Source organism: Hippocampus bargibanti, linkage group LG20, assembly GCF_051943395.1.
Source record: "Hippocampus bargibanti isolate YZ-2025 linkage group LG20, ASM5194339v1, whole genome shotgun sequence".
Lineage (NCBI taxonomy): Eukaryota > Metazoa > Chordata > Actinopteri > Syngnathiformes > Syngnathidae > Hippocampus > Hippocampus bargibanti.
The window spans coordinates 11519034-11544896 of NC_142753.1; the positions used below are offsets into that span (position 1 = coordinate 11519034).

The following is a 25863-nucleotide window of genomic DNA, read 5'->3' on the forward strand; positions in this document are numbered from 1 at the left end:
CAAGAGTAGCGCATCATTATGCGCCGCATCAGGTATGCCACGCCCCCTTTCTATACATTTGCTTTTATTTTTTCTCCTCAAGCAAAAAAAGAAAAGCAAAAAGAATATTTTATGACGCAAACTGACATCAAACAAGCTCTGCCGTTTTATGCATGAGGTGTGCTAGCGGCACTGAACCGACAAACATGCTTTGAATTTTGTTTGTTTGTTTCTCACCGTGAGTCGTTTCATCCGAATGGCCGTTATTTTCCAGGTTGACTCCTTTATAGGACAACCGACATCACTTGTTTGTTTCCTAACTGAATTCAGAAAAATGTTTTATAGCATCTAAAATAGCCAAAACACGCAGGATGATATTTTTAGTCAAATGCAAAACACAAATAAAAATGACTTCAAGTGTCCAAAATCTGCAAAAACAAAACCCGGAAGTGGCCAGTTTCAAAAGGTCCCGCCCCCTTGTTCGTGGTGTCACGCCAATACGTCTTTTTCCTTGCTGGAGAATCAAAACAATGGCTTCTGATTCTGAGACGAAGCTTTCTTGTTACTCATCTAGTTATGAATATCATTCAAATAGTTCTGAAGAGGAAAGCATAAATGTTTGCAATCGATTCAAGAATTTATTCTGTATCATTTTGAGGCAATAGGCGGGCGAAATGTAGCACCAAAAAAGAGGCAGAAAATGGCGACAAAGCTCCGTTTAAGGAATTAATCAGCCCGTTTCCACAGGCTGATTAATTCCTTACACGGAGCTTTGTCGCCCTCTTCTGCCTCTTTTTGGTGCAACAAGAAGTTTTCAGACCAAACAAAGTACAGCAAAATGCATTGACGTAATGGAAGGACTGCTACAATGTGTCCTTTTTTCAGTCAGGGGCGTTCCTTCAGTGACGTCACGTATGGACTCGTCACCAACTCAAAAACAAGACTTCCGGAATATTCCGCGCGAGTCTTAAAAGGTAAAATATAGCTATATGCGGTGGAATCTTTGTCAAATACACTCAGTGGAAGTCATTTGAAGCCATTTTACAAATTATGGACACAACTTGTCAGGAGACGTCGGTTGTCCTTTAAAAGGAAGAGACGCTCTCTCGCTGTCATCACAAAGAAATATTTATTTTCTCCCGCTGTGAAGCACTTCAACTCAGATCATTGACAAAACGCCCCACCCCCCTCCCCCTTCCACTCGATTCCTGAGTGCCTTCATTTACTTTTGTTGTTACCGTTAATATTTCATGCCAACTTGTTTCAATATTTATGGCGCCCGCCGCTTCATGCATTTTAATGCCGCTTGAGCTTGCGGTGGCGCGCTTGTGAATTTTCCGAGGCGTGAATGAAACATGAAGTTTACCTTCGGCCGTTGTTTTCATCTTTTGACTTGTAAATAAGCTCGATTTCGGCCGGGTAGTTGTCATGACAACTGCCAACCTCACCTCGGTGCTGGCTTGTTACCTCTTTCAAGCACAAGGGGGGAAAAAAATACAAAAACAGGCATGTGTCAGAGATGTGACAGTCAGACACTGTGGACGAAGACTCAGAACCAGAAAGATTGTCCCTACTGCCGGCAGGAGACGCAGTCATTCATGACAGACATCTGAATTCTGCAGCCCTCTGCCGAGCTATTTATTGAGAGTATATGCAAATTGAAGTGATACATTCGTAAAACATAGTTTTCTTGATGAGAATGCCACGCCCCTGGAACGTTCTAAGCGCGAACAGCTGTAAGCAATAAAACATTCTTTTCCATGAACTGATACATTTGTAACCTGGCTAACGCGCTCCTCCTGTGAAGGAGTTTCAAGTCGTAAAGTGCTTCGCTGATAAAGGAGTTTCCCAAGTCTTAAATTCTGTCCGAGGCCAGATCTCCGAGATGAAGCTGACAGTTTAACAAGCTGTGTCTGTTGACCTCAGATTGACCCCAGGTTGTCTGTGCTTCAATTGTGTATTCGAGTCACACATGTTGGCTAAGCGTACAACAGCATGAAACTTTGAAATATGATAACTTCTTATTCTGTCTAATCTCTATCAGAATGGCAACATCTAGTAAGTCCTCTTGGCGCTTTTGTCAGGTTTTTTTTTTGTATGACATATGATCAATCAAAAGGTATATGTGGAACTGTTGCGGCTTGGAATTGAAGCGGATTTACGTGGGACAGGAAATGTTAGACAATCTCTTTTTTGGCAATGGATGCTACAACTTCATGTTTGCTTTTAACATTTAGCTTGTAGCAGACGTGCACATTCTACCATGACGCCCCTGATCCACTGGTGAAAAGGATGCTCGAGATCGAGAACTTATTCATACAACAGGGTGCGCAAAGTGTTAAAGATTGAATGACTATCTGTGTCTTTGTGTTGTCATATTATTTGTTGGTTTGACTTCAAGATGGCGCTGCGAGCGTGACTGCCTTTACAGCAGCTCCTGTATTTTGTTTTTCTACTTCTTTCTTTCCTTTCCTCTTCCTTTCACTCCACTGCAAAACTAATAAAGGCTAATCTAGGTGCCAGACCTCTGCTCTGATAGCCTTATAAAGTTGGGGAAGCGGTAGACTACTCATTGAAGCTAATCTGATTACTTCTTTTGTTCTGTCTGATTACCTGTAATGTTGTACGCCTTGCTCTGATTGCCCCATTAGCTCTGGTATCACCTCATTAGCATGACCAAGCCTACATGGATGCAGTCGTTTTGAATTTTTCTTTGTGTTTTGACCATTTTAAATTGATTTCTGAACTTTTTTTTCCCCTATTTAAGTTTGCCTTATTTTCCCATGAACTTGCTTCAACGTGCTAGCTCGAAAAGCTCCCGACAAAAGCGTGTGGACGTGCAAATGAGAGCACCTTGTAATCAGGGCTGAGAGCAACCTGTCCCTTCCAAATGAGCGCTTGTTACTTTGACAGCCCGCCGCCTTATTGAGGCTTTGAAGCGAAGCTCGGCCGTGACAGGCGTATTGTTAAAAATTAAGACCTCTAAATGCCTAAGGACCGGTCTCTTGACACGTGGTCATTCAGCGGCCGCTGACTGTGAGAATTAGCGGCGGTTTCTGCCTCTCTTGTTCCTAAGACACATTTAATTGTCGGTGGAGACATTTCCGGTAACCGGAAAAGAACAAAAATGGACATTTCTGTGCTCAAATGATTAGAACGGACGCAAGGATTGTGATAATATAACCTGAATATGTGCTAACTAGCATACATAAATCAACAGCCTTACAGTCATATGCTAGTCATGCTTTCCTTTTGTTGTTTTTATTGATCTGGAATATTTGTCAGATAGCTTGGACACTTTTCATATTTTTGTCGTTAACAAGGTGCCCAATATGCTGCTTTTGTGTTGTATATGATTGGTAAACTGTAGCTAGCTGGGGCTCCGCGTTTAGCGCGTTCGTTTGTCATCACACTGTACGAAGACAATCATAGTCACCAAATTGTAGCTTCACATTAAAAATAACTTTCTTATTTCAATGTAGGAGGTGGCAATAACAGAGTGGCATTATGTTGTTCCGAGTTGCAAGTCGGCACCGCGGCCAAATGATTCTTGACGCTAAGCTAGTACTATTTCATTATTAGCTATCTATTCGCTATCTATTGGCTATCTAATCACTATCTATTCGCTAGCTAATAGCGATCTATTCGTTAGCTATTATCTATCTATTTGTTAGCTATTAGCTATCTATTCGCTATCTATCATAATAGTACATTACATTTCGAGGCACCTTTTATTTATTATTTTTCATTTTAGCATTCATTGACCCGCTGTCCACCATATTTGTATGTGTCTCGCATAAGTTAAGTAAATAGTCAAATAATTATCTGAGATGATTTTCACAATTACGACATTATATTTGCCTATAATTATCGGATTTAGTAGTTTTTGATATCGGCGGGCCAGCTTTGTCCGCCTGTCGTGTTGCGTTCAAGTGCACAAAAGTGGAGTCCATCCTGATAGGTTCACTTGTTATTGTAGTTTAAAACACAGCTTCAAAATAATCACAAGCTAACACCTGCCTCCGTCGTTACTATGGCGACTCTGCATTCATCACTCGGTGATATTAGCGGGCCAACCATAGCACTGCTTTTTTTCTTAAATCAATGTTGTTCTGTTAGCAATTAGCGAGTAAGCTAATGGAATAGTACTACTGTAGCTTTGCATCAAAAATCATTTTGCTTCAATGCCGACTTCGTACTCGGAACAACATAATGCCGCTCTACCGTTGCCATGGTGACCCAGATCACTTCCTTTATTGATCTAACGAAGGTGTCGGAAGCAGGCTGAATGCCTCTCGTCGCGTTAAACCAGTAGCGTTCATTGTTTCTGGGCCTCGTTTCAACTCGTCAAGTGTTTACGGGGCGTCAATTGACTTGTAAAAGTGAAAGGAGGTATTATTCATATACACACGGTGAGCCTATAATTAACCAAAGTTCAAACAAATCAAACACAAAAGCCTCTCGGGGCGCGAGAGGGGGGATTTTAAAAAAGTACAAAAAGAAAGAGAGAAAATGGCGTGGAGGGGGAGCTCATTAATAATTCACAGTATTAATTTAATCACATTTCATATGCCGAGTTGCCTCTAATCCCAATCCTAATGACTAATTATACGCTCAGAGGTTGATTGGAGCCAACCTCCCAACCAAGGCCGATTGGACTCCCTCTGGTGTGTGTGTGTGTGTGCGTGTGCGTGCGTGTGTGTGTGTGTGTGTGTGTGTGTGTGTGTGTGTGTGTGTGTGTGTGTGTGTGTGTGTGTGTGTGTGTGTGTGTGTGTGTGTGTGTGTGTGTGTGTGTGTGTGTGTGTGTGTGTGTGTGAGCATGAATCAAAACATTATTCAGCTCCCTGTGTCAGGAATAAAATGAGGTTTCCCGCTGCTTCTCGCCGAATAAAATTTGAAAGTTAAGTATGGGATGACTCAAGGTAAACAATTTAAAATGGGGTCTTTTTCCCAGAAATTATTTATGAGGTTGTAGTCAAGGGTAGTTTTGTCATCAAATGGTGAGTATAGTTTTGCTTTTTTGAATTTTTGCTGTGACGATGACCATTTTGTATTTGGGAGCCTTTTACTGAGCATCTTCATCTTTATTTCTTTATCTTTATCACATAATTGATGAGGAACTACGTAAAATGATCGCAGAGAAAGCACCTACAAGGGATCATTCCTCAAGATGGTGAAAGAAGAAGGCTATATTCCTCATCAAGTGCTGATGAAAGCGGCCACTCCATTCCATCAAGCCATCAACGAAAATCACAAAGGTCAATAAAACGACTTTATTATACAGTACAGTTTTTCTTGAATTCGAATACCATAGAACATTTATCATACATAAAATAAGATCTATTTTGTGTAGTTTTAAGGCTTATTTACTTGAAAATTATGTTTTATGGGGACCTGGGAACGCATTATTCTCATTTTAATGGTTTCCTATGGGAAATGCATTTTTGGGATACGCACTTTTCACCTTACACACTGTCTGGGAACCAATTAAGTTTGTAAGCCAAGGTATCACTGTATATATTTTTTTCACATCTGGGTTCCGGGTTAATCAGCGATTTATGTTCAAGTTAGCCTTTTTTAAAATGTTGTTTTATTTGTGCACAAACATCAATCCGTGAACAATAAAAGATCGCCCATACAGAAAAGTCATAAAAGCATCCGAAATCGCTTCCCCAAACCGCCCAAATGTGTAAAATGCTACCACGATAATGGAAATAGCATTGACATGCGCAAACCTCGGTTGCCATGAGACGGCGCCTTGGCGCTCTTTTGTTGCCGATCGGAGGGGTTCACGCGGCTCATCCGCTTTCTGGCCTTTTGTGTTTGGCCCCTTCGTACGCCCACCGGGCAGCCAGCGTTTAGCTCGGCACGCTCTAATAGCCGCAATTACACCGAGACTGCCACCAACGATGATGGCGTCTGCCCTAATGCTCCCCTTTCGCCACTTTACGTGCAACTAAAGCGTCTGTCCATCCGTCCCGGCTAACGTGGACAGTGCGCAATTACTCATGAATAAACCAGTGTTTGAAATAACGTCTGCCCGGAGGCACGGGCCGTACGACTTTTTACGTCGGGTGTACAACTTTCAAAACGTTGCAGAAAAACGTTTGATAGCATCTAAAATAGCCAAAACACGCAGGCTGATATTTTTAATCAAATGCAAAACAACAATAAAAATGACTTTAGTGTCCCAAAACTACTTCAAAATGACCTCGGAGATGCCGAGTTTCAGAAGGTCCCGCCCCCTTGTTCGTGACATCACGCCAAGACGTCTTGCCTTGCTCGAGAATTAAAACAATGGCTTCAGATTGGGAGAAGATGCTTCCTTGTTACTCGTCCAGTTATGAATATGATTCAAATAGTTCTGAAGAGGAAAGCATAAATGTTTGTAATCGATTAAAGGAGTCCTCCCGTATCAATTCGAGCCGTCATGGTCAGCATGTAGTGTCCCAGAAAATGCAAAAGATGGCGAAATTAGAAGGAAAACATGTAAATAAAATGGTGAATCGTTGTGTGTTGCACCAAGACTACTATTTGATACTAGTTGACACAAATTCCCAGCAGACAAATCAGCCCATTTCCATCGGAGCTTGGACGCCATCTTGTGCATTTTCTGGGACGCTACATTGGAGTCCAGATGGCTGGAATTGATCATCCGAGGCGACTTCTTTGATCGTTTGCAAACATTTATGCTTTCCTCTTCAGAACTATTTGAATCATATTCATAACTTATACATAACATAAAGAAAGCATCTTGTCCGAATCTGAAGCCATTGTTTAGATTCTCGAGTAAAGCAAGACGTCCTGGTGTGATGACACGAACAAGGGGGCGGGACCTTCTGAAACTGGCCACTTCCGGTTTCATTTTGAAGTCGTTTTTGGACACTTTGTGTCATTTTTATTGGTGTTTTGCATTTGACTAAAAATATCAGCTTGCGTGTTTTGGGTATTTTAGATGCTATAAAACGTTTGTCTGATGTCGGTTAGGAAACAAAAAAATGGTGTCGATTGTCCTTTAAAATTCAAAAGAACTGCATAACCAAATGCAATTTGAATACCAAATGCAAGAAAATGACGAACAATGCCAATAAAAGACAGTACGTTTCGATTCAAATACAATACACAAAAAAATACAATCAACAATTTCTCTTGGCAATAAAATAAGTTGAACGCTCTCACTTTGTAGTCGTGTTGTTATCAAAGCAAATGAAGCTTGTATTTGGTTGAGCACATAAAAAATCCACATTGTCGCCAGTGTAACATTCATTTTCTCCGATGGGAGATACTGCGCTTCCTTCTTGTCGCCCCGGAGCGTGAAAAGCCATCTTGGAATTACGTGGCCGTGAACGCACATTAAGCCGTTCACGTTGCACTCGCTCCTCGGGGAAATATTGTTTGGGGCCATTACTCTTCATCAACGGGGGCTTGTGGGGGGTTCGGGGAGAAAGGGAGGACGTGTCCTGGTCTGGTCGCTGGATGTTGCATGGGAATTTCATCATTTTGCGGCTTTCCAGTGAGGTGGATCAAAAATGGCGGTGGGGGGGAGGGGTTGGAGGTTGAGGTGCTTTGCGTCATCCACTAGATGGGGCTGTTCTTGAAAGAAAAACGAATTTACAGTGATACCTGTCCTTACGAACTTAATTGGTTCCCAGACAGTGTGTTTTGGCGAAAAGTGTGTATCCCAAAAATTAATTTCCCATAGGAAACCCTTAAAATGACAATAATCCGTTCCCAGGTCCCTATAAAACATAATTTTCTAATTTTCTAAGCCTTAAAACTACACAAAACATACCTGATTTTATGTATAATAAATGTGCTATGGTATTATAATGAAATAAATAAACTGTACTGTATAATAAAGTGATTTTATTTACCGTTTTGATGGTCGTTGATGGCTTGATGGAATGGAGTGGCCGCTTTCATCATAGAAAACAAAGTCATGGTTTATTTATCTATCTAGATAATAATAATACATTTCATTTTTAAGCGCCCTTCAAAACTCTCAAGGTCACTTTACAGCCACAGGATTAGTTTTTTTTTCTGTGGGTGAGCGGTGTCAGCCACACGCGCCAGTGTTCACTCAACCTGGAACAACTCAAATAGATAGAAAGCTAGCCAGCTAGCTAGTTAGACAGTAAATAGCTAATAGCTAGCTGGCTAACTACTAGCTTTACTAGTAGCTATCTAGATAGCTAATAGATAGCAAATAGCTAGCTAGGTAGCCAGCTAGATAGATAGCCAGCTAGGTAGATAGCTAACTACCTATCTATTCATTCGTCTGTCTATTTATTTATCTATCTGTCTGTCTATCGGTCTAACTATCCATCCGGCCGTATATTTACATCTGTATTTATTTACTTATTTATGTATTTATTCATTCATTCATTTGTTGATTTATTTTCCTCCTTGCTGGCATTTGTCTCAAAAGTTGAAAGCAAGACTTTGCCTTCCTGAAGTTGGATTGTCGCATCCATCAATCAATAATCCTCGCCCCCTCTGCCCAATCATCCTCGCCGCACGCTAGCATGTGCGTAGCATTGCAAATTACAGGCCGGTCTTGGGTTCACGCTGCTCTAATCCTCAAGCGAACCCGCTAGTTGCCTTGGGGGAGGGCCACTGATCTCACCGGAACTCGCACCTCCTGCCGTTGAGCATGACTCCCACGGGTCGCCCTCCCACCAACAACCTCTTGGCCATGTTTGTTTTTATTGAGCGGAAGCCCCGAACCGCACAAAACCTTGCCGTTCTACCACATGTCGCTCAAGTACTCGCGTTTTGATACGTCACTCTCACTCTCACAGATACAATACAGTAGCATGCTAATTTCGACTATCTCCACCCTGGTCGCTAGCTACAATTGTACGAATTGTGCATATTGCTCAAATAAAGCTTCGAAGGAATGATTCTCTTGAGTCAGTCGGGCCAGAAAGTCAACAGAGCTCGCCGTTTAATGGAGAGAGGCGTCAATCAAACCCAAACGTTATAAATGAACGCAGGAGAGCGTGTCCAGGTGCAGCATCTGGAGGCCATTAGCGCTCATGAAGCGGCGTTAACGCGCATTCGAGCGTCAAAAGCTAGGCTTACGCTCTGATTGACAGGGAAGTCTACTGAGAGCTAGCGATAGCTTTTATTTTGAACAAACGTGTGCTTTCTTTCTAGTTATGTTCAGCCGTGACCGTCCATTTTGTTGTCCCCATGCTAACACCTAGCTTTTACTTTAGCATTTCTCTCAATGTGTATTGTGTATTACACGAGCGTATTTATAAATATGCTGCGTGACTCAACATTTTTCGCTAACTTCTATGTCACTAACCTGAACTCTTTCTTTGCAAACTTCCTGTTAGCGCCTTGTTAGCTTTGCTTTTTTTCCCCAACATGTCGTATATATTCAGCACAGAGTCGTTTTAACAAATGATTCTGTATTTCCCTTCTTGGTCGTGGTTGATAAATTAGATACTCGACATACTGATGCTGCTACGTTTGTCACATTAGCCCCCTTTTGTGCAAACTAAATCTATTGGATGATAACGTATCTCCTCCAGTTCCCCTGTGTTTGATGCTTTACTTATAAAAAACTAATTTGGCTAGCTTTATCTGTGCTGATGCAGCCCCCATCAATAAAAGACTGCAGGAAAAATGAGAGGGGAAAATAAAACGGCAAATAATCCCGGCGAGTTCTCTCCTCCAGGCTAACAATATGACTTTAAATTGCAGCTATTCATGCGCTGGTTTAGAGCGTATTGCATATCTGATTTATTTCACATCGATTTTCGAGCAATTGGGATGTAAACAGACGAAAAAAATGTGGCTATTTTTCATTTGCTATGAAAAGCTTAGTTACCATATCTTGGGTTTAAAATTTACCGCATACAGTATGGCAATGATTTATAATATACTTTCAAGCAATTCCAATGTCAGGGTAGATTAAACAAAAACATTTCATTTATGAATTTTATTGTACCGCTACTTGTGACGTTTGCTAGCTTCTGTAAACTGCAACATTGCATTTTACAGATTACACAATATCCACCGCTTCTGGAAAAGCTTTAAAGGACAACTGACACCACTTTTTTGTTTCCGAACTGACATGAGAAGAACGTTGTATAGCATCTAAAATACCCAAAACACGCAGGATGATGTTTTTAGTCAAATGCAAAGTGTCCAAAATCTGCTAAAAAAAATGAACCCGGAAGTGGCCAGTTTCTGAAGGTCCCGCATGTTTGCAATCGATTAAATAATTTATTCCATGCCATTTTAATGTATCTGGGGGCGGGAAATGGAGCACCAAAAAGGAATTAATCAGCCCGTTTCCACAGGCTGATTAATTCATTACACAGAGCTTTGTCGCCCTCTTCTGCCTCTTCTTGGTGCTACACGAAGTTGTCAGACCAGCCAAATACAGCAAAATGCATTGACGTGATGGAAGGACTGCTACAATGTGACGTTTTTTTTCGGTCAGGGGCGTTCCTTCAGTGACGTCACATACGGACTCGTCACCAAGTCAAAAACAAGACTTCCGGAATATTCAGCGCGAGTCTTAAAAGATAAAATATAGCTATATGCGGTGGAATCTTAGTAAAATACGCTCAGTATAAGTCATTTGAAGTGATTTGACAAATTATGGACACAACTTGTCCGGAGGCGTCGGTTGTCCTTTAAATATACAGAAACGTAGCATAACATGTCACTTTCACATCCTTCAATTCAATTTTACAGACTCAAGAATAGAACGCATGCAGTATGTTCGCACTCTAACCACGAATGCATTATTTTTCCCTCTTTATTTCTATCAGTGCAATAGCACGTCACAGCACGTTTGATTTGTTTCACTCAACAGGAGAAATTAATCACACACACACACACACACACACACACACACATACAAGCTAGCGTGCATTAAGCGACTCGCGCACGCTGAGCTTGACGGCCATATTAGGACCACACCGTTGAGGCGCCGGTCGATGCTGTTTGTTAACGCGTCAAACTCGGCTGTCATGGCAACTTGTGTGGGGAAACGAGTTGAGTGATTACGTTGTGTGTGCGAATTCAAGAATTGTATCACAAATTTGGTCTGTTTACCAAATAGGCTTCATTCGTTGTTACCTTTCTTCGTTGACGGTTCTGGTGCCAGTGCTCCAGTGAATATCTTTATCTGGGCTTTTTGTTGTGCAAACCTTGATTATGAAAGATGTCTGATAAAGTTGCGTTAGCTTACCTTGCGGCGTCCATTTTGGCTCAAGACACCAAACATAGCTCCTTGTCCTGCAGGAATATTTTTTTTCTTTGTTGTACGATACCAATTTGTTATCAACATATCAATTTCATAGCGCCATCGTTTTTTAATCACTTTGTCAAGTTCCTAAAATAATGGCTGAAGTCATATTTTAGTTTTTTTCTTCCCAGGAAAAATATCTTAGTAGCCTGATGATATTGTTTCTGGTGTACCTGACTGGCTGCTACAATTTAAAGAATTCCGCTAATGACCATTTTAGTTCAAGTTATTATTTCAGGAAGCATGTCTTTGTTTATTCATTCAAATACTTTTGTTGAATTGCGGGGATGGGCAGACGAAAAAAGGAAAGATTTTTCTATTGTATTGACATTTTTTAGTGGACGGGTCAATAAACCCGCCTATCTCCCCCGCCTCTATCTCTCCTATTGGTGGATGTCACCGACATTCTTATCTGATTGGCCAAAAATCCACTCGTCACGACCGTAGACGTGGAAAACCCGGAACACGCTTCCAAACAGTGCTACGCTGGCAATTTGAACGAGAAATGAAGACCAAAGTACAATAAAACGCATTTTGTTTGCCCGCTTTTTTTTTTTTTTTTTTTAGCTAATTCGTGTGTCTACCTCGCGTTCCAGCTGTTGCCTCCTCTACGGAGCGCCGCAACAATAACTTATAAGTATAACACCAACTGTAAGTACCGATGAATGGAAACTAGTTGGATGTTTCGCTTTTGAAGCTGAAATAGTGATTTGTGTACAGTATTTACAAAAAAACCCATTAGATCCGCCTAACTGCTTTTCGTGTGCACGCTCCTTGAATCTGCTCATCTCTCCTTCACACTTTTTTAAACTTTAGTTTGCACACTTAGTTTACTTGATATTACACGGCGATGTTTTTTGAATATTTCAATCATGCGCGTGTAATGTAAAGAAAAAAAATCAAAAGCTTCTTCTCAACTAAATAATTGATACAAAACTAACAGGTAATTCGACCATACACACAATTGAAATTCAACACCCACTCGTGTTTGCACTTAATATTAACAAATAAATAATTCTCCTCAAACATATATCATTTTTTTCCATATAAGGTAGGGACAAGATGACCTTAGGTGGCAATAAGTACCATGATAAGTCCACAAAATTGGCACCTCCTCTAAATAGACGTGTACTCCTGTACACCATAAATAATCCCACCTCTTCTCAAATAAATGCATTCCTTTGTCATCTCAGGAAATCTCTATTTGTTTTTCTCATTTACTGCTGGAAAAAACTGCTGAAAAATGTGATATCACAATAGAAATGTTACTATATTTTTTTCCTCTCTCCGTAGGTGAAGACGGAAAATGGGGAGGAAAGACGCCAGCGCTACCAACCTACCAGTCGATCAGTACAGGAAACAAATTGGTGGGTGCGCCACCGCCTCCATTTCAAAAGTGTCTTAGACACCAAAACAATCACTCAATCGTGCTAAAAAAATATTTTGCAGGAAAGCAGGACTACAAAAAGACCAAGTCGGTTCTGAAGGCCACGCGGCTCAAAGCGGAAGCCAAGAAGAGCTCCTCCGGATTCACGGTGAGATTCCATTTTGTATTTTTTTTTTTTTCAGTCAACGTTGCCGTGGGGGGGAGGTCTAATTCAAATAAGTACCAAGTCCCTTTGCACTGTAATTCAGTACAAAAATAGTACCATTGTTCCGTTCCGGTGTTTGAAAAATCTCTCCACATTAATGTTCCGCCATCTTGCCAGAGGATTAAACGCACGCCTATGATGAAATGGTCATCTTTTTTTTTTCAATAAATGTGCACCACCAAGCCACGGCAGGGCCTCATCAAGCACATCTTTCATCCAATTAGATTAGTCGCTATCTTGAAATAGTGATACGCCTGGTTCATTATTCATTTTTTTTGGACAAGAAGACAAGGAGAGTCTTGGATTTAAAAATACCCCAGGGGACCGAAGGGTATTGAGGATTCTCGTGGAGCTCTTTGGCCCTCAAGTGGTGCCATGGCAGCTTCAGCTTGGATGTTGAGGGTGTTCAGGGTGGACGCTTGAGCAATTCCACATCACTCAACACACCCGTCGTCTTTCGAAGGCGCAGTCGTAGTTACTCCCAATGTTGAATGTGTGGGGAATAAATAAATAAATAAATAAATAAATAAATGAACGAATAAAGAACACATTTTATTTCTCAGCGCCTATCATACATAACATTCTTGTTTGTTTGTTTTTAAATAAATGAATAAAGGACACATTTTATTTCTAAGCGCCTATCATACATAACATTCTTGTTTTTTTTTTTTTATATAAATGAATAAATAAATGAATAAATGAATGAATAAATAAATACATAAATAAAGAACACATTTTATTTCTAAGCGCCTATCATACATAACAATCTTGTTTTTTAAAATAAATAAATAAATGAATGAATGAATAAATAAATAAATAAATAAATGAATGAATAAATAACCCATTTTATTTCTAAGCGCCTGTCATACAGAACATTCTTGTTTTGTTTTTTTTGCCAGCAACCCATTTCTGGAGCAAACTGTTTGAAAGCCCCTACAAAAAAATGCTGTCATTTTTATTTGGTCTTCAGCAGCTTCCCGTTTAGGCAGGAATCTAGTGTTACCCTTCTTCACGTCATCATGTCGTGACAAACGTGAGATAGGTGGAATTTCACCAAATCTCTAACGTCCATCACCAGCGATAGCGATAGCAAAGCGCTTTTTTTTTTTTTTGTCGCCGTCAACCGATCACAGTTGTGCTAAGCAAAGTGGCACCCGTCTCACACACTGTCTCGCTAGCACTTTCGGTGCCAAGTGGCCCAGACGGCCGTGCTAGCGGCGCAGCCGCCAGACAGGCTGTCCTGGCAGCTGCTGACTCCTCATGCCGCTACGTCGGGTTGGCGCTACACGAAGGGAGGACAGCTGCCTCCACAAGACAGGAGGACAACTATGGATGATTGGGAAGGAGTATTTATGCGGAAACCCCCGAAACCCTCCCCGTGATCCCAATGGTGAGGCGAACCGGATTCCATCCAAGTCGTCCTCAAAACCAGTTTGTCCTTCAACTGAAATGTTAACTCATTCGCTGCCATTCCCAAATTTATTCGGGAATTGAAAAATGTGACGTGGAGCGCCATTTCCCATTTTATATATATATAAAATGTCCCAATTTCCGACCTCTTATGTCGCATGAGCCAATGGGAGCATCAGGTGACCAAATGTCTTTTTTTCATTCCCAGGACGCCTTTTTGGTCATCGTGGCCATCTTGTTCTTTGTCGTCTGCGTCTACGCCTTTTTCTACCTCAACCTCAGCAACGAGATTAACATGGACGTGGACGTGGACTGAAAGCAGCCATGGGAGAACTGGTAAACACAAACAGGAAGTGATGTCGTTAGTCTTCAGTCGGTAGACACACATAATGCAAACGTACTGTAGAGGAAGGATTTTCAATTGAATAGCCGATATGTCAACAACAACAACTTATTTTAATGTAATTTAATTGTTTCCTCCGTTTGTACATCGATTCAGTTTTTAAATATCACAAATATTTCACACTCGTTTATTCGTTTTCCGGAATCGGTGCACATTAAATTTCATAATAAGAACCCAACAAATACCAAGATTTAATTTAGTATGATTTTATGAGTAGATTTTTGGTGTATTTAGCAACGAATCCTTTCAAAAGTCGATCTCACTCTATATGTCAAGGAACCGAGTTTCCTTCAAATGTATTTTTGCTCATATTAGTGGCTGGCTGGAACGGATTATTTGGATGCTAATAATTTCTTAGCAGACAAACCGCTTTGGTTTTCAAGCTGTTTGCTTTTAGCTTGACTGTTAAGAATGGGTTCATCTCAAAGACCGAGGTTCCGCTAGAAATCATTTTGGAAAGGATTTGAACATAGAAGGAGATGCTATTGGGTTGAAAGCATCATTTCCCTCCGCACAATAGTTGACAACGGCTCGCCCTTCCGGTAATTCCGCAGAGTCACGTCCTCTCCGATGTAAATCTTTCCTCAAGGCACTTGGAGACAATCACGTTTCCCGTCACGTTGCGCCGTCGCTACCGTGCGAGATTGGAATGCGTGCGTGAAATAGTGATGGGAGCGTTTCTACCTGGATTAGCATGGCAAATGCGGCGCGTTGATTTCAATTCGAGAGACGCGGCGGCCCCCGAGCAGTTATGCTGCAGCGGCGACGGGACGAGAATGCGTCAATGGCTTCTTTATCCCACTGTGAGCGCTCTCCCATGACCTCCATCACCTCCAGTCAAAGGCTGCATGGCCAAGAATCCTCTTGGGGAAAAAAAAGCAGAATGCTTTCAACCGCGCAACATTCCGAAAAATCCACCTTCAAGAAAGACATCTACCTTGGACCTAGATTACCGATTCTCCCAAATGCATCGTAGTTGTGACGGAACTGATGACTGATTAACAATTCATTTAGTTTAGAAAATTTCTCTAACTCATTCACTGCCAGATGATGTGCAAAAATGTGCCGCCCACTCCAGTACCAGGGTTTTTGTCATTTTCACTCAAATTGCAGTACCCACAGAATATTCAGTTTTAGGACAACATAAACATTCAATGCTGCGTATGAAACTGTCAGAGATATGACAGTCAGACACTGTGGACATAGACTCGAACCCAGAAACATTGTCCCTACTGCCGGCAGGAAACGTAGTCACCCATGACATACGTCTGAATTCTGCGTCCCACAGCCAAGCTATTTATTGAGAGTATATGCAAATTACATTGATACATTAGTAAAACATAGATTTCTTGATTATAATACCACACCTCTGGACGTTCTGAGCACCGACAGATGTAAGCAATAAAACATTGTGTTTCCCACGAACTGATACGTTTGTAACCTGGCTAATGACCTCTTCCTGTGAAAAGGAGTTTGAAGTCCTAAATTACGCCTGTGATAAGGACTTCCCCAAGTCGTAAATGAGTCCTGTGAAGCTGACCGTTTAAATTGCTCTGTCCGTTGACCTGATTGACTCCAGGTTGCCCGTGCTACACTTGTATATTGAGTCACAAGTGTTGACTAAGCATACAACAGCATGAAACTTTTAAATATGATCACTTCTTATTCTCTAATCTCTATCAGAACCTTCGATTCTCTTTCTTTCATCAGAAAAAGAGTTAATTCCTAAATTATATGGGTCTGGATTTATCTGAGGTTGAAATTGGAGCGGCTGTACCAAATACAATACATATTGATTTATTTAACGCTTTGACAACAGTTGAAGCTGTAACATGGATGTGGAAGGAAAAAACATTGCCAGAGGTCTGAACAGTGCTTTATCTGCACCCCCAGCAAGAAAACCTGAATAAATTCAGCAATGGCAGCGAATGAGTTAATAGTTTATAAACATGCAGTAATTTTGGACCCACATTGGGTGAATTTTAACCCCAAAATTTTGCGTCTGTTCATGGATTGACGCTACCATTCAGTGTTAAGGAAGGAAATGTGAACAAAAAAAATGTCATTTTGTAATTTATGCTTGGAAAAAAGTTTAATGTGAATATTTTTTTTACATTTTTTTTCAAACATTTTTCTTGTACGAACATTTTTTTTCCTGTTAAAATGTCCATCTTCAAGTGTGGCCCTGCCAAATATTCATTTTTTTCCGATTGTCTGATGAGTGTGATGTAATTTTTTTTCTCCCCTGTTTGTATTGTCAACCCATGTAATACATTTAATAACAATAAAACAATTTTTTTTCTCAAAATCTGACTTTTTTCCCCTCTCTCCCCTTCTCATTTGTATTTTTTCAGCCACGTTGTCAATGACTTTTTTTTCTCTTATTCTCAATATATTGCGGCGCAGTTAAAAGCAGGTGTAGTCATTATCTTCAGCTCTTAAAAAGTAATGGATATTACCACCTATAGCGTCTATTTGCTTTTTATGGCCTTCCCATTATTCTCTTTTCACGTCGCCTCATTTCCAAGCCATAAACGTGTAAGTCACGGCTGCTTTAGTAGCTCGCGTTTTAACGTCCTGGCACCGCTTCACGGAAGGACAAAATTGTTTCTTCCAAAATTTGACATTTTTGGAGTATTTGAAGACTTCAATGGTGCCATGACAGTTGCAGTTGCGCCTTGTCGATAGCATGAATATGCCAGCACTGTTTTTGATTTGGGAGGTATGTCAGTGCCATTTGACTGTCATCGCTGGACAGCTCTGTGACGGCATGTCGCTACCCTTCCTTATTTGACCTTAGCATATAAACCTACCAGCGTCCCAAACTAAGCTAATGCTTACGACTTTGCGCAAATAAACCAAGCGCTTCCAACCTTTCATGTAAATGAAAGCACCGCAAATCAAAGATCCTCCAGAGTCATTCCAAATTTCTCTGACGGTTTTTTACCAAGGATGATGCTATCAGGAAATATTCCCACGAACGACCTTCGAAAGTCATTTTTTGCCGCGGGCCACATTGTAGTTATGGTTTCCTCTCGAGGGCCGTTATGAATTTGGGGAAGCCATTAGAATGTTTAAATACCTTCAAATATTACATATAGAGCACACAGAAAATTGATGAATAACTCGTTTTCAAATCTGAAGTCTAGAATAATGACTTTTATTGTGGTTGACATCCAAAAATATGAAATTTTGGCTCAGATTTTAGCAATCATCATGGAATTTAACAAGTTCGATTTGCTTTTGCGGGCCGAAAAAAATGATGTGGTGGGCCGGATTTGGCCCGCGGGCCTTGACTTTGACACATGTGCCATAAGGTGTGGACTAGCTACCGTTTTTCATCCCGTTTTTCCTGTCAACAAAAATGAGCTCATACTTTATCTGGTCTGATTTAAGTGTGCCAGGTTTTTGTGCGCCGCTCGCGAGGTTGCCATCAATTTGCGAGCGTGCCAGTAAGAGAGCTCGATAGAGAGAGAAGCGCTTAGTGTGCCTGCGGCTATGCTCCACTGGAGCGCGACTAGTTGTCTCTCTGACGGCACTGCGAAAAAAAAAAAGGGGTCAGCACCTCCAGGAGCTCATTTAGGCCCCCATCTTCTTTTTCACGCACACGCACGCACTCCATTCCGGACCAGTGATGCGTGTCTCAGAGTGCTGGCAACAAAAAGCCTGCATTTTTTTTGTCCTTTAATATCATGTTGAAATAAAAATGGCATGAAATCAGTCCATTTTATGCATTGCAGTGACATTTGGACTCGTTTTCAACTTTGATAGTTCGAAGGCAGAGTGTAGACTGCAAGGTTAAAATACGCATCAATCAGGCTCCACAAATAACCCGCACAAGCCATCTGTGCACTTGATGCAAAAAGCTATCAACCCAGCTAAACAGAACACAATTGATGAGGAACTAGATAAAATGATCGCAGAGAAAGCACCTACAACGGATCATTCCTCAAGATGGCGAAAGAAAGGTTACATTCCCCATCAAGTGTTTAATGCTGAGGAAAGTGGCCACTCCATTCCATCAAGCCATCAATGACCATCACAAAGGTAAATAACACGACTTTATTTTACAGTACAGTTGTTTTCTTTCATTATAATACTGTACCACTTTTATTATACATAAAATAAGGTCTATTTTGTGTAGTTTTAAGGCTTAGAAAGTAGAAAATTATGTTTTATAGGGAGCTGGGAACGGATTATTCTCATTTTAATGGTTTCCTATGGGAAATTAATGTTTGGAATACACATTTTTCGCCTTACACACTCTGTCTGGGAACTAATTAAGTTCGTAAGCCAAGGTATCACACGGTATCATATTTATTGGGGAGTGTGTGTTGGTGTGATGTGAGTGTCCCTTGCGTATCCCGTGCAGGTGCTCAGCAGGTGTCCTCTCGGAAAGCCGTCGGTCTCCATTTGCTTGTCTGTCCCAATGTATTTGCACACGTCCACTATTGTGTTGTTCACCGAGGAACACCTGGGTCTCATTGCACCTGGGCCTGTTGTCCACCCACACACACACACACACACGCATGGACACACACACACACACACACACACACACACACACACGCCCTGGAACACAGCCAGTTCCTGTTGTGCGATAAAGGCAGGAAGCGGCAGCTGTCACCCAAGCTGACAATTCCCTAGCGAAAATATAAATAAATAAAGAAAGAAATACATAAATAAATGGCAGGATGACTCACCTGAGTTCTTGAATTAACCTGGAAGCGAATAAACCGACTGCTTTCCCGATTGTGACACAACCTCCGAAGGTTAAACAAACAAATACAAAAAGAAATAAACACATACGCAAAGAAATACTAAACAAATGGACATATAAACAAATACATAGATAAATAAAATAAGAAATAACTAAACACATACATGGATACACACACAAATAAACAAATAAAATAAGAAATAAACAAATAGAGGCATCATGATAAATAAAAAATAGATAAATAAACACATAAATAAATCAATTAATACATAAATAAAAACATACATTGAATTGTCGGCTTCCTTTTTATGGCAGCCCGAGATAAAACACATTTTGTAAAGCAATGCGGATCGGGTTTCAGAAATGTACCATTAGCTATCTAGTTAGCTAGATAGCTACTGTATTTACGTATCTAACTAGCTCGCTAGCTGATATCTAGCTTGCTAGATAGCTACTGTATTTACGTATCTAGCTAGCTAGCTAGATATCTAGCTAGCTAGATGGTCATTTTTCTGTTCAAAATTCCCAACTGACTTTGAGGGGATTGCTATTTTTCTATTCGTTTTTGTCTTTCTCGCTCAGCGCCGGTTACATGTTGAAATTTAGCAGCTTGCACAAGTCACGTCACTGTGACATGTTATTGAAGTGAATTTCTAGAAATTCAGCGGGTGTAATCATTGTAATCACGCCATGTTTTTTTTTTCTTCCTTTTTTCTTTTCTCTTTGCTATAGAGCCGCTTGGCACGGTATCATTTTCGTGAAAGGCAATGGCCGCATTTGAGCAACCAATCCGCTCAATGGGCTATCCATTGCTCCCGTCAGAGAATTGGCAAATTGCGGGCCCAAAGTGCATCCGGAGTTCAAATTACTCCATTTTTGCACATAATGCTAAATCTAGGTCATGGTCAATAAGCACCTTTTTTTGCCTGGACATTTGGGCGCCATATTGTCCACTGCCAATAAACTTGAGTGTCGCTTGGCAAAGCCACAACAGGAATCAAAATGTCCTTTAAAAGAAGTCCATTTGTAATATGCTATGTATTAAAAAGTTTTCGTTGCCAAATGCAAAGTCATCTCGTCACATTTTTGCAGTCATTCAACGCTAATTATTGTGTACTGCTTGTCTTTATTTTTTCTTTTTATGTCTCTCATATGTAACTAAACACAGCGCTTGTTGCATAATAGCGACGTGGAGTTCCAGAGCCAAAATATTGGGGGTGAATGACACAGGTGTTCCTTCTAAATGATTGAGCGCCGCAATACCTGGCAGAGAGGAGATGGCGGGCAGATGGCAGCCCCTCCAGCTCGCCGTGTCAGGCAAAGCGTGTCAATGAAAGGTTAGAGCCTGTAGGTTTGAAACCCTGCCAGGGTGGCGGCGGGGGCTGCGGCGCCGTACCCGGCCCACCTGTTTTTCACGCTCGAGAACATCTGGAAAATTATTTTTTCTTTATACGTTGAATTTTCGGAACATTTTATGGAAATCTTTCACTTGCTGTGTTTATATTTACGTCGAGATTTATTTAGTGGGGGGGTTATTCAAATACAGTGATACCTCGGTTTACAAACCCCTTGGCTTACGAACTTTTTGGTTTACAAACTTGTTTCATACACGGACGGAGCTGGCAGACGACAGAGCGAGACTGACAAAATGGATGGAAAATACAGTGAAATTTGGACTTGTTTCAACTTTGATAGTTCAAAGGCAGAGTGTAGACTGCAAGGTTAAAATATCCCATCAATCAGGCTCCATAAAAAACCCGCACACGGCATCTGTACACTTGATGCAAAAAGCTATCCATCCACCCAGCTAAACAGAACACAATTGATGAGGAACTAGATAAAATTATCGCGGAGAAAGCACCTACAGTATATAGTACAGTTTATTTCTTTAGTTATAATACCATAGCACATTTATTATACATAAAATAAGGTATATTTTGTGTAGTTGTAAGGCTTAGAAAATTAGAAAATGATGTTTTATGGGGACCTGGGAACGGATTATTCTCATTTGAATGGTTTCCTATGGGAAATTAATTTTTGGGATACAAACATTTCGCCTTACACGCTGTCTGGAAACCAATTAAGTTTGTAAGCCAAGGTATCTCTGTATTTCTATTCATTTTAATTTTCGATCAGGAGTTAATTGATTTCTATTTAGATTTTTCAAAAAATATTTTGATATGTAGATGGACACTACTTGATATTTTTGTACCTTTTTAGTCGATAAAAGATAAATTCAGAGTCAACATAAAATGAATACAGCTAACACCAACAGTTTTTCCATATTTGCGCAGTCCAATTGTTGTGAATTTATTTCCAATACGAGGACTCCCCATCAGCGTCACGTTAGCCAACAATGACTCGGCGTTTAGCCGTGCCAAACTTGAGAAGCTAAAGCGCCGCTCAAATCTCTCAGCTTCCCGAGGCTTGCCAGGTCCCGAGCGCGGTTGCCAGGTCAGGCGCTCCGTCTGCGAGGGCTGAAAGGCGAAAGGGTAGCGTTTTGCGTCCTTTTCTCAAAGCAGCCCCTTTAATGCCTCCGCAATATGTTTGGAGCCGTGTCTGCTTTTCCTCGCTTCGCAGATGTTGCGGCATATTTGCGCTCCCGCCCGCCCGCCCGCACTAAAAAGACACATTACAAGCACCTCGGGGACCCACCGACACTCATGATTGGACGTGCTTTTGCGCCAGGTTTCAACGTGCCAAGTTTTTTTTTTGGAGGGAGAAGAGTCCCAGATTTACTTTCATGATGTAGCCACTGAAATAGGCCGTTAACTATTACTAGGCAGTAAATAGTGTTTGTTTACCTTAGCGTGCCAAAATAAAGCGTTAGCACTTGTGTTGTCATGAGTCGATGAAGAGGAAGCATCTGAGCAAATGTGGAAATGCAAATGCGAAAAGGGAAAAAGCAGTCGCTAAGGAAGTTAGCATTTACAAAATAGTGTCTTGTAAAGTTAGCGTTTACAAAATTTATTGTAAATGCTGACTTCCTTAGCAATGGCTAAGGAAGTTAGCATTTACAAAATAGTGTCTTGTAAAGTTAGCGTTTACAAAATTTATTGTAAATGCTGACTTCCTTAGCAATGGCTAAGGAAGTTAGCATTTACAAAATATTTTACTGTAAAGTTAGCATTTACCATTATTTTAATGTTTGCATTTACAAAATAATTTATTGTAAATGCTAACTTCCTTAGTAGTCGCCACGGAAGTCTGCATTTACAAAATAGTTTATTGTAAAGTTAGCATTTACAAAATAGTTCCTTGTAAAATTAGCATTTATACATATTGTAACATTAGTGTTTACAAAATAAATTATTGTAAATACGAACTTTCTTAGCAGTAGCTAATGAAGTTAGCATTTAAAAAATAGTTTATTGTAAAGTTAGCATTCCCAATTATTGTAACTTTAGTTTTTACAAAATAATTAATTGTAAATTCTGAATTTATTAGCAGTAGCTAAGAAAGTTAGCATTTACAATAATTGTCAAGTTATAATTTCTCCCCAAATATATTGTAAATGCGAACTTCCTTCGCTCCAGCTAAATAAGTTAGCATTTACAAAATAGTTTTTTATAAATGCTAACTTCCTTAGCAATAGCTAAATTGACACGTACTGATAAGTTGCTCGTAGGAAAAAAAAGTAAACAAATAACAGAAGCTCCCCAAAGATTTTGACACGCGTTGGGGCCGTGAACTTGCAGTTGAATTCCGTCGGAATTCAACTGCACGTGTTTGTCACTGTTTGGATGGAAAAGGACTCATCCTGCAGCTTTTTTTCCCCCCAGACTTTTAAAGCATTTGAGCTTGATGGGAAAAGCAGGATGAGCGCCAGATTCAGGGCCGCTGCTTGGATTGGACGATGATTGATTTGGAAGGACGATATCGGATATTTTTTATTTATTTTTTTTGGTCCCAGATTGCATGATTGTGGTGGTGCTCCGAAGGCGCGTTTCACAAATCACAGCAAAAAGACGACTGAATGTTGCTCGTCAACAAAAGACATTGATTGTCGGCCATATTGGTAGTCTGGGTGCCATTTTCGAGCCACTTCCATTTGTGGTTGTCAGAGATGGTCGATCGGACACTGTGGACAAAGACTCGAACCCAGAAAGATTGTCTTTTTACTGCCGGCAGGAGACATAGCCATTCATGACAGACACCTGAATTCTGCAGCCCTCTGCTGAGCTATTTATTGAGAGTATATGCAAATTGAAGTGATACATTCGTAAAACGTAGTTTTCTGATTAGAAGACCACGCCCCTGGGTGTTCTAAGCGCGGACAGCTGTAAGCAATGAAGCATTGTCTCTTCCACGAACTGATACATTTGTAACCTGGCTAATGAGCTCTTCCTGCGAAGGAGTTTCAAGTCGTAAACTGCTTCGGTGATAAAGGAGTTTCCCAAGTCTTAAATTCTGTCCAAGACCAGATCTCCGAGAGATGAAGATGACAGTTTAACTTGCTGTGTCTGTTGACCTCAGATTGACCCCAAGTTGTCTGTGCTTCAATTGTGTATTTGAGTCACACATGTTGACTAAGCATATAACAGCATGAAACTTTTCAATATGATAACTTCTTATTCTGTCTAATCTCTATCAGTGGTACTCACGAAATAGAAGCAAGTATACTTAAAGGGATGAAAAACTGTGAACACTGTCAATATTTGACAGAATTAGAGGAGCTCGGTGTCAAACGTTTCCCCATTTGCTATGAAATCCGTCCAATAGTTGCCAAATCCAGCGCAGCGTTTGTAACCCTGTCAGAGACTTTGTTTTCTTTTGCTTACATGCTGCTCGTAGACCCCCACGGCGTTGCAGCTGTCACTCTTACAGTGAAGGTCTTGGTCTCACTGTAAAAATCCTTACATACAAACAAAAAACAACAATGGCGCTCTGTGACACAGCTGGTAAAGATCAAATGTTTAGCCCCGAGGAGTTTTTCCCCCAAGCACTCTTGACCTCTGACCTTCCCGACTGAAGGACTTTCCATGCCCGCCGAGCTCTAAACGGCGGCGGCGAAAAAGAAAAAGGCATTGTATGTCGCTCACTTGAAAAGGGAAGGAGTGCCTCAGGGCAAGTTATCCGCTACTGCCGGGGCTCCCGATTCGTCGCCGGTGGCGCTTGCGGACTTCGTCGCGGCCTGACAGAAAGCAGACGTTGTCTGTCGTGCGAAAAGGTGACGAAGGGGAGTGCGATGATGTACAGTAGAGTGATACCTTGGCTTACGAACTTAATTGCTTCCCAGACGGAGTGTGTAAGGCGAAAAGTGTGTATCCCAAAAATTAATTTCCCATAGGAAACCATTGAAATGAGGATAATCCGTTCCCAGGTTCCCATAAAACATCATTATCTACTAAATAAGCCTTAAAACTACACAAAATAGATCTTATTTTATGTATGATAAATGTTCTATGGTATTCGAATTAAAGAAAAACTACTGTATAATAAAGTCGTTTTATTTACCTTTGTGATGGCTTGATGGAATGGAGTGGCCGGTTTCCTCAGCATTAAACACTTGATGAGGAACGTAGCCTTCTTTCACCATCTTGAGGAATGATCCCTTGTAGGTGCGTTCTCTGCGATAATTTTATCTAGTTCCTCATCAATTGTGTTCTGTTTAGCTGGCTTGATAGCTTTTTGCATCAAGTGTACAGATGGCTTGTGCGGGTCATTTGTGGAGCCTGATTGATGCGATATGTGTATTTTAACCTTGCAGTCTATACTCTGCCTTTGAACTATCAAAGTTGAAACTCTCACTGTCGTCTGCTTTTCACTTTAATGTTTAAACCACCTCCCCTCACTGCTGCGTTCTTGACCAATCACGCGGCTTTAACCAAAGACTGGGGGCGAGGAATAGAGGACAAAAAAAATGTCGGCAGCCATTTTCTTTTTTGGAGAATTTAATTAGTATTTTTTTAATAAATTTAACGTTCTTAAACCGAAAAGTTCAGCAAAGGTAAAATAATGACACGAAGCAAAAAAAGATGGCGAGCGGCAACGTGGCCATCCAATGTATTTATTTTTTGGGTCTTTTTTTATGTATTTTTTTTTTTTTTTTTTTTGCGGCAGCAGCTGTTTGGCCAGACGGCATTGGCACGCTGTTGTTTTTGCACGCCGCCATACGGGACGCAGCGTGACCGCCCCGATGGCACGGTAACACTTTTTGCCCAGGCACGCCTGGCCACCTTCCATCGGGGAAGGGAAGGCGCAAAATGGAGACGCACCTCCACGTAATGACTTGCGTCTTGGCTACCCGAGCTGGCTTTTTGGGCTTGAATGGCTTCTGGCGCTGCCGTTTGTTCTCCGTGATGATGTCATTGTGCTTTGATTGCACTTTTCCCCTCTCACATTTTCAAACAAGTCCGTTGGGATGAATTGCGGTCGCCTCCCACGATGCATTTGTGCCTCGTCCAGCACTTAGCGCCCGGATTGCAATGTAAATAAACAATCAATTATATCGCAATAAATAAATACATCAGTCAAGAAAAGCTAC

General features: G+C 41.0%; 1 protein-coding gene across 7 annotated transcripts in view; it reads left to right on the plus strand.

The window, feature by feature from the left end:
* triqk (triple QxxK/R motif containing) overlaps nt 1-25863 on the plus strand; it is an 84086-nt gene that overhangs the window by 29182 nt on the left and 29041 nt on the right. For 2 of the 7 annotated variants that reach the window (XR_016118671.1, XR_016118670.1), the window contains exons 1-4: nt 11716-11902; nt 12545-12618; nt 12701-12786; nt 14462-14589. Coding sequence is in view for 5 of the 7 variants with exons in the window: in XM_089023838.1 (XP_088879964.1) it covers nt 12558-12618; nt 12701-12786; nt 14462-14569 (255 nt within the window). In the remaining 2 variants the exon portion in view is untranslated. Of the gene's footprint in view, nt 1-11715; nt 11903-12544; nt 12619-12700; nt 12787-14461; nt 16961-25863 lie in introns of those variants that run through there. The other 5 variants (XM_089023838.1, XM_089023839.1, XM_089023837.1 and 2 more) reach the window with 4 other exon arrangements.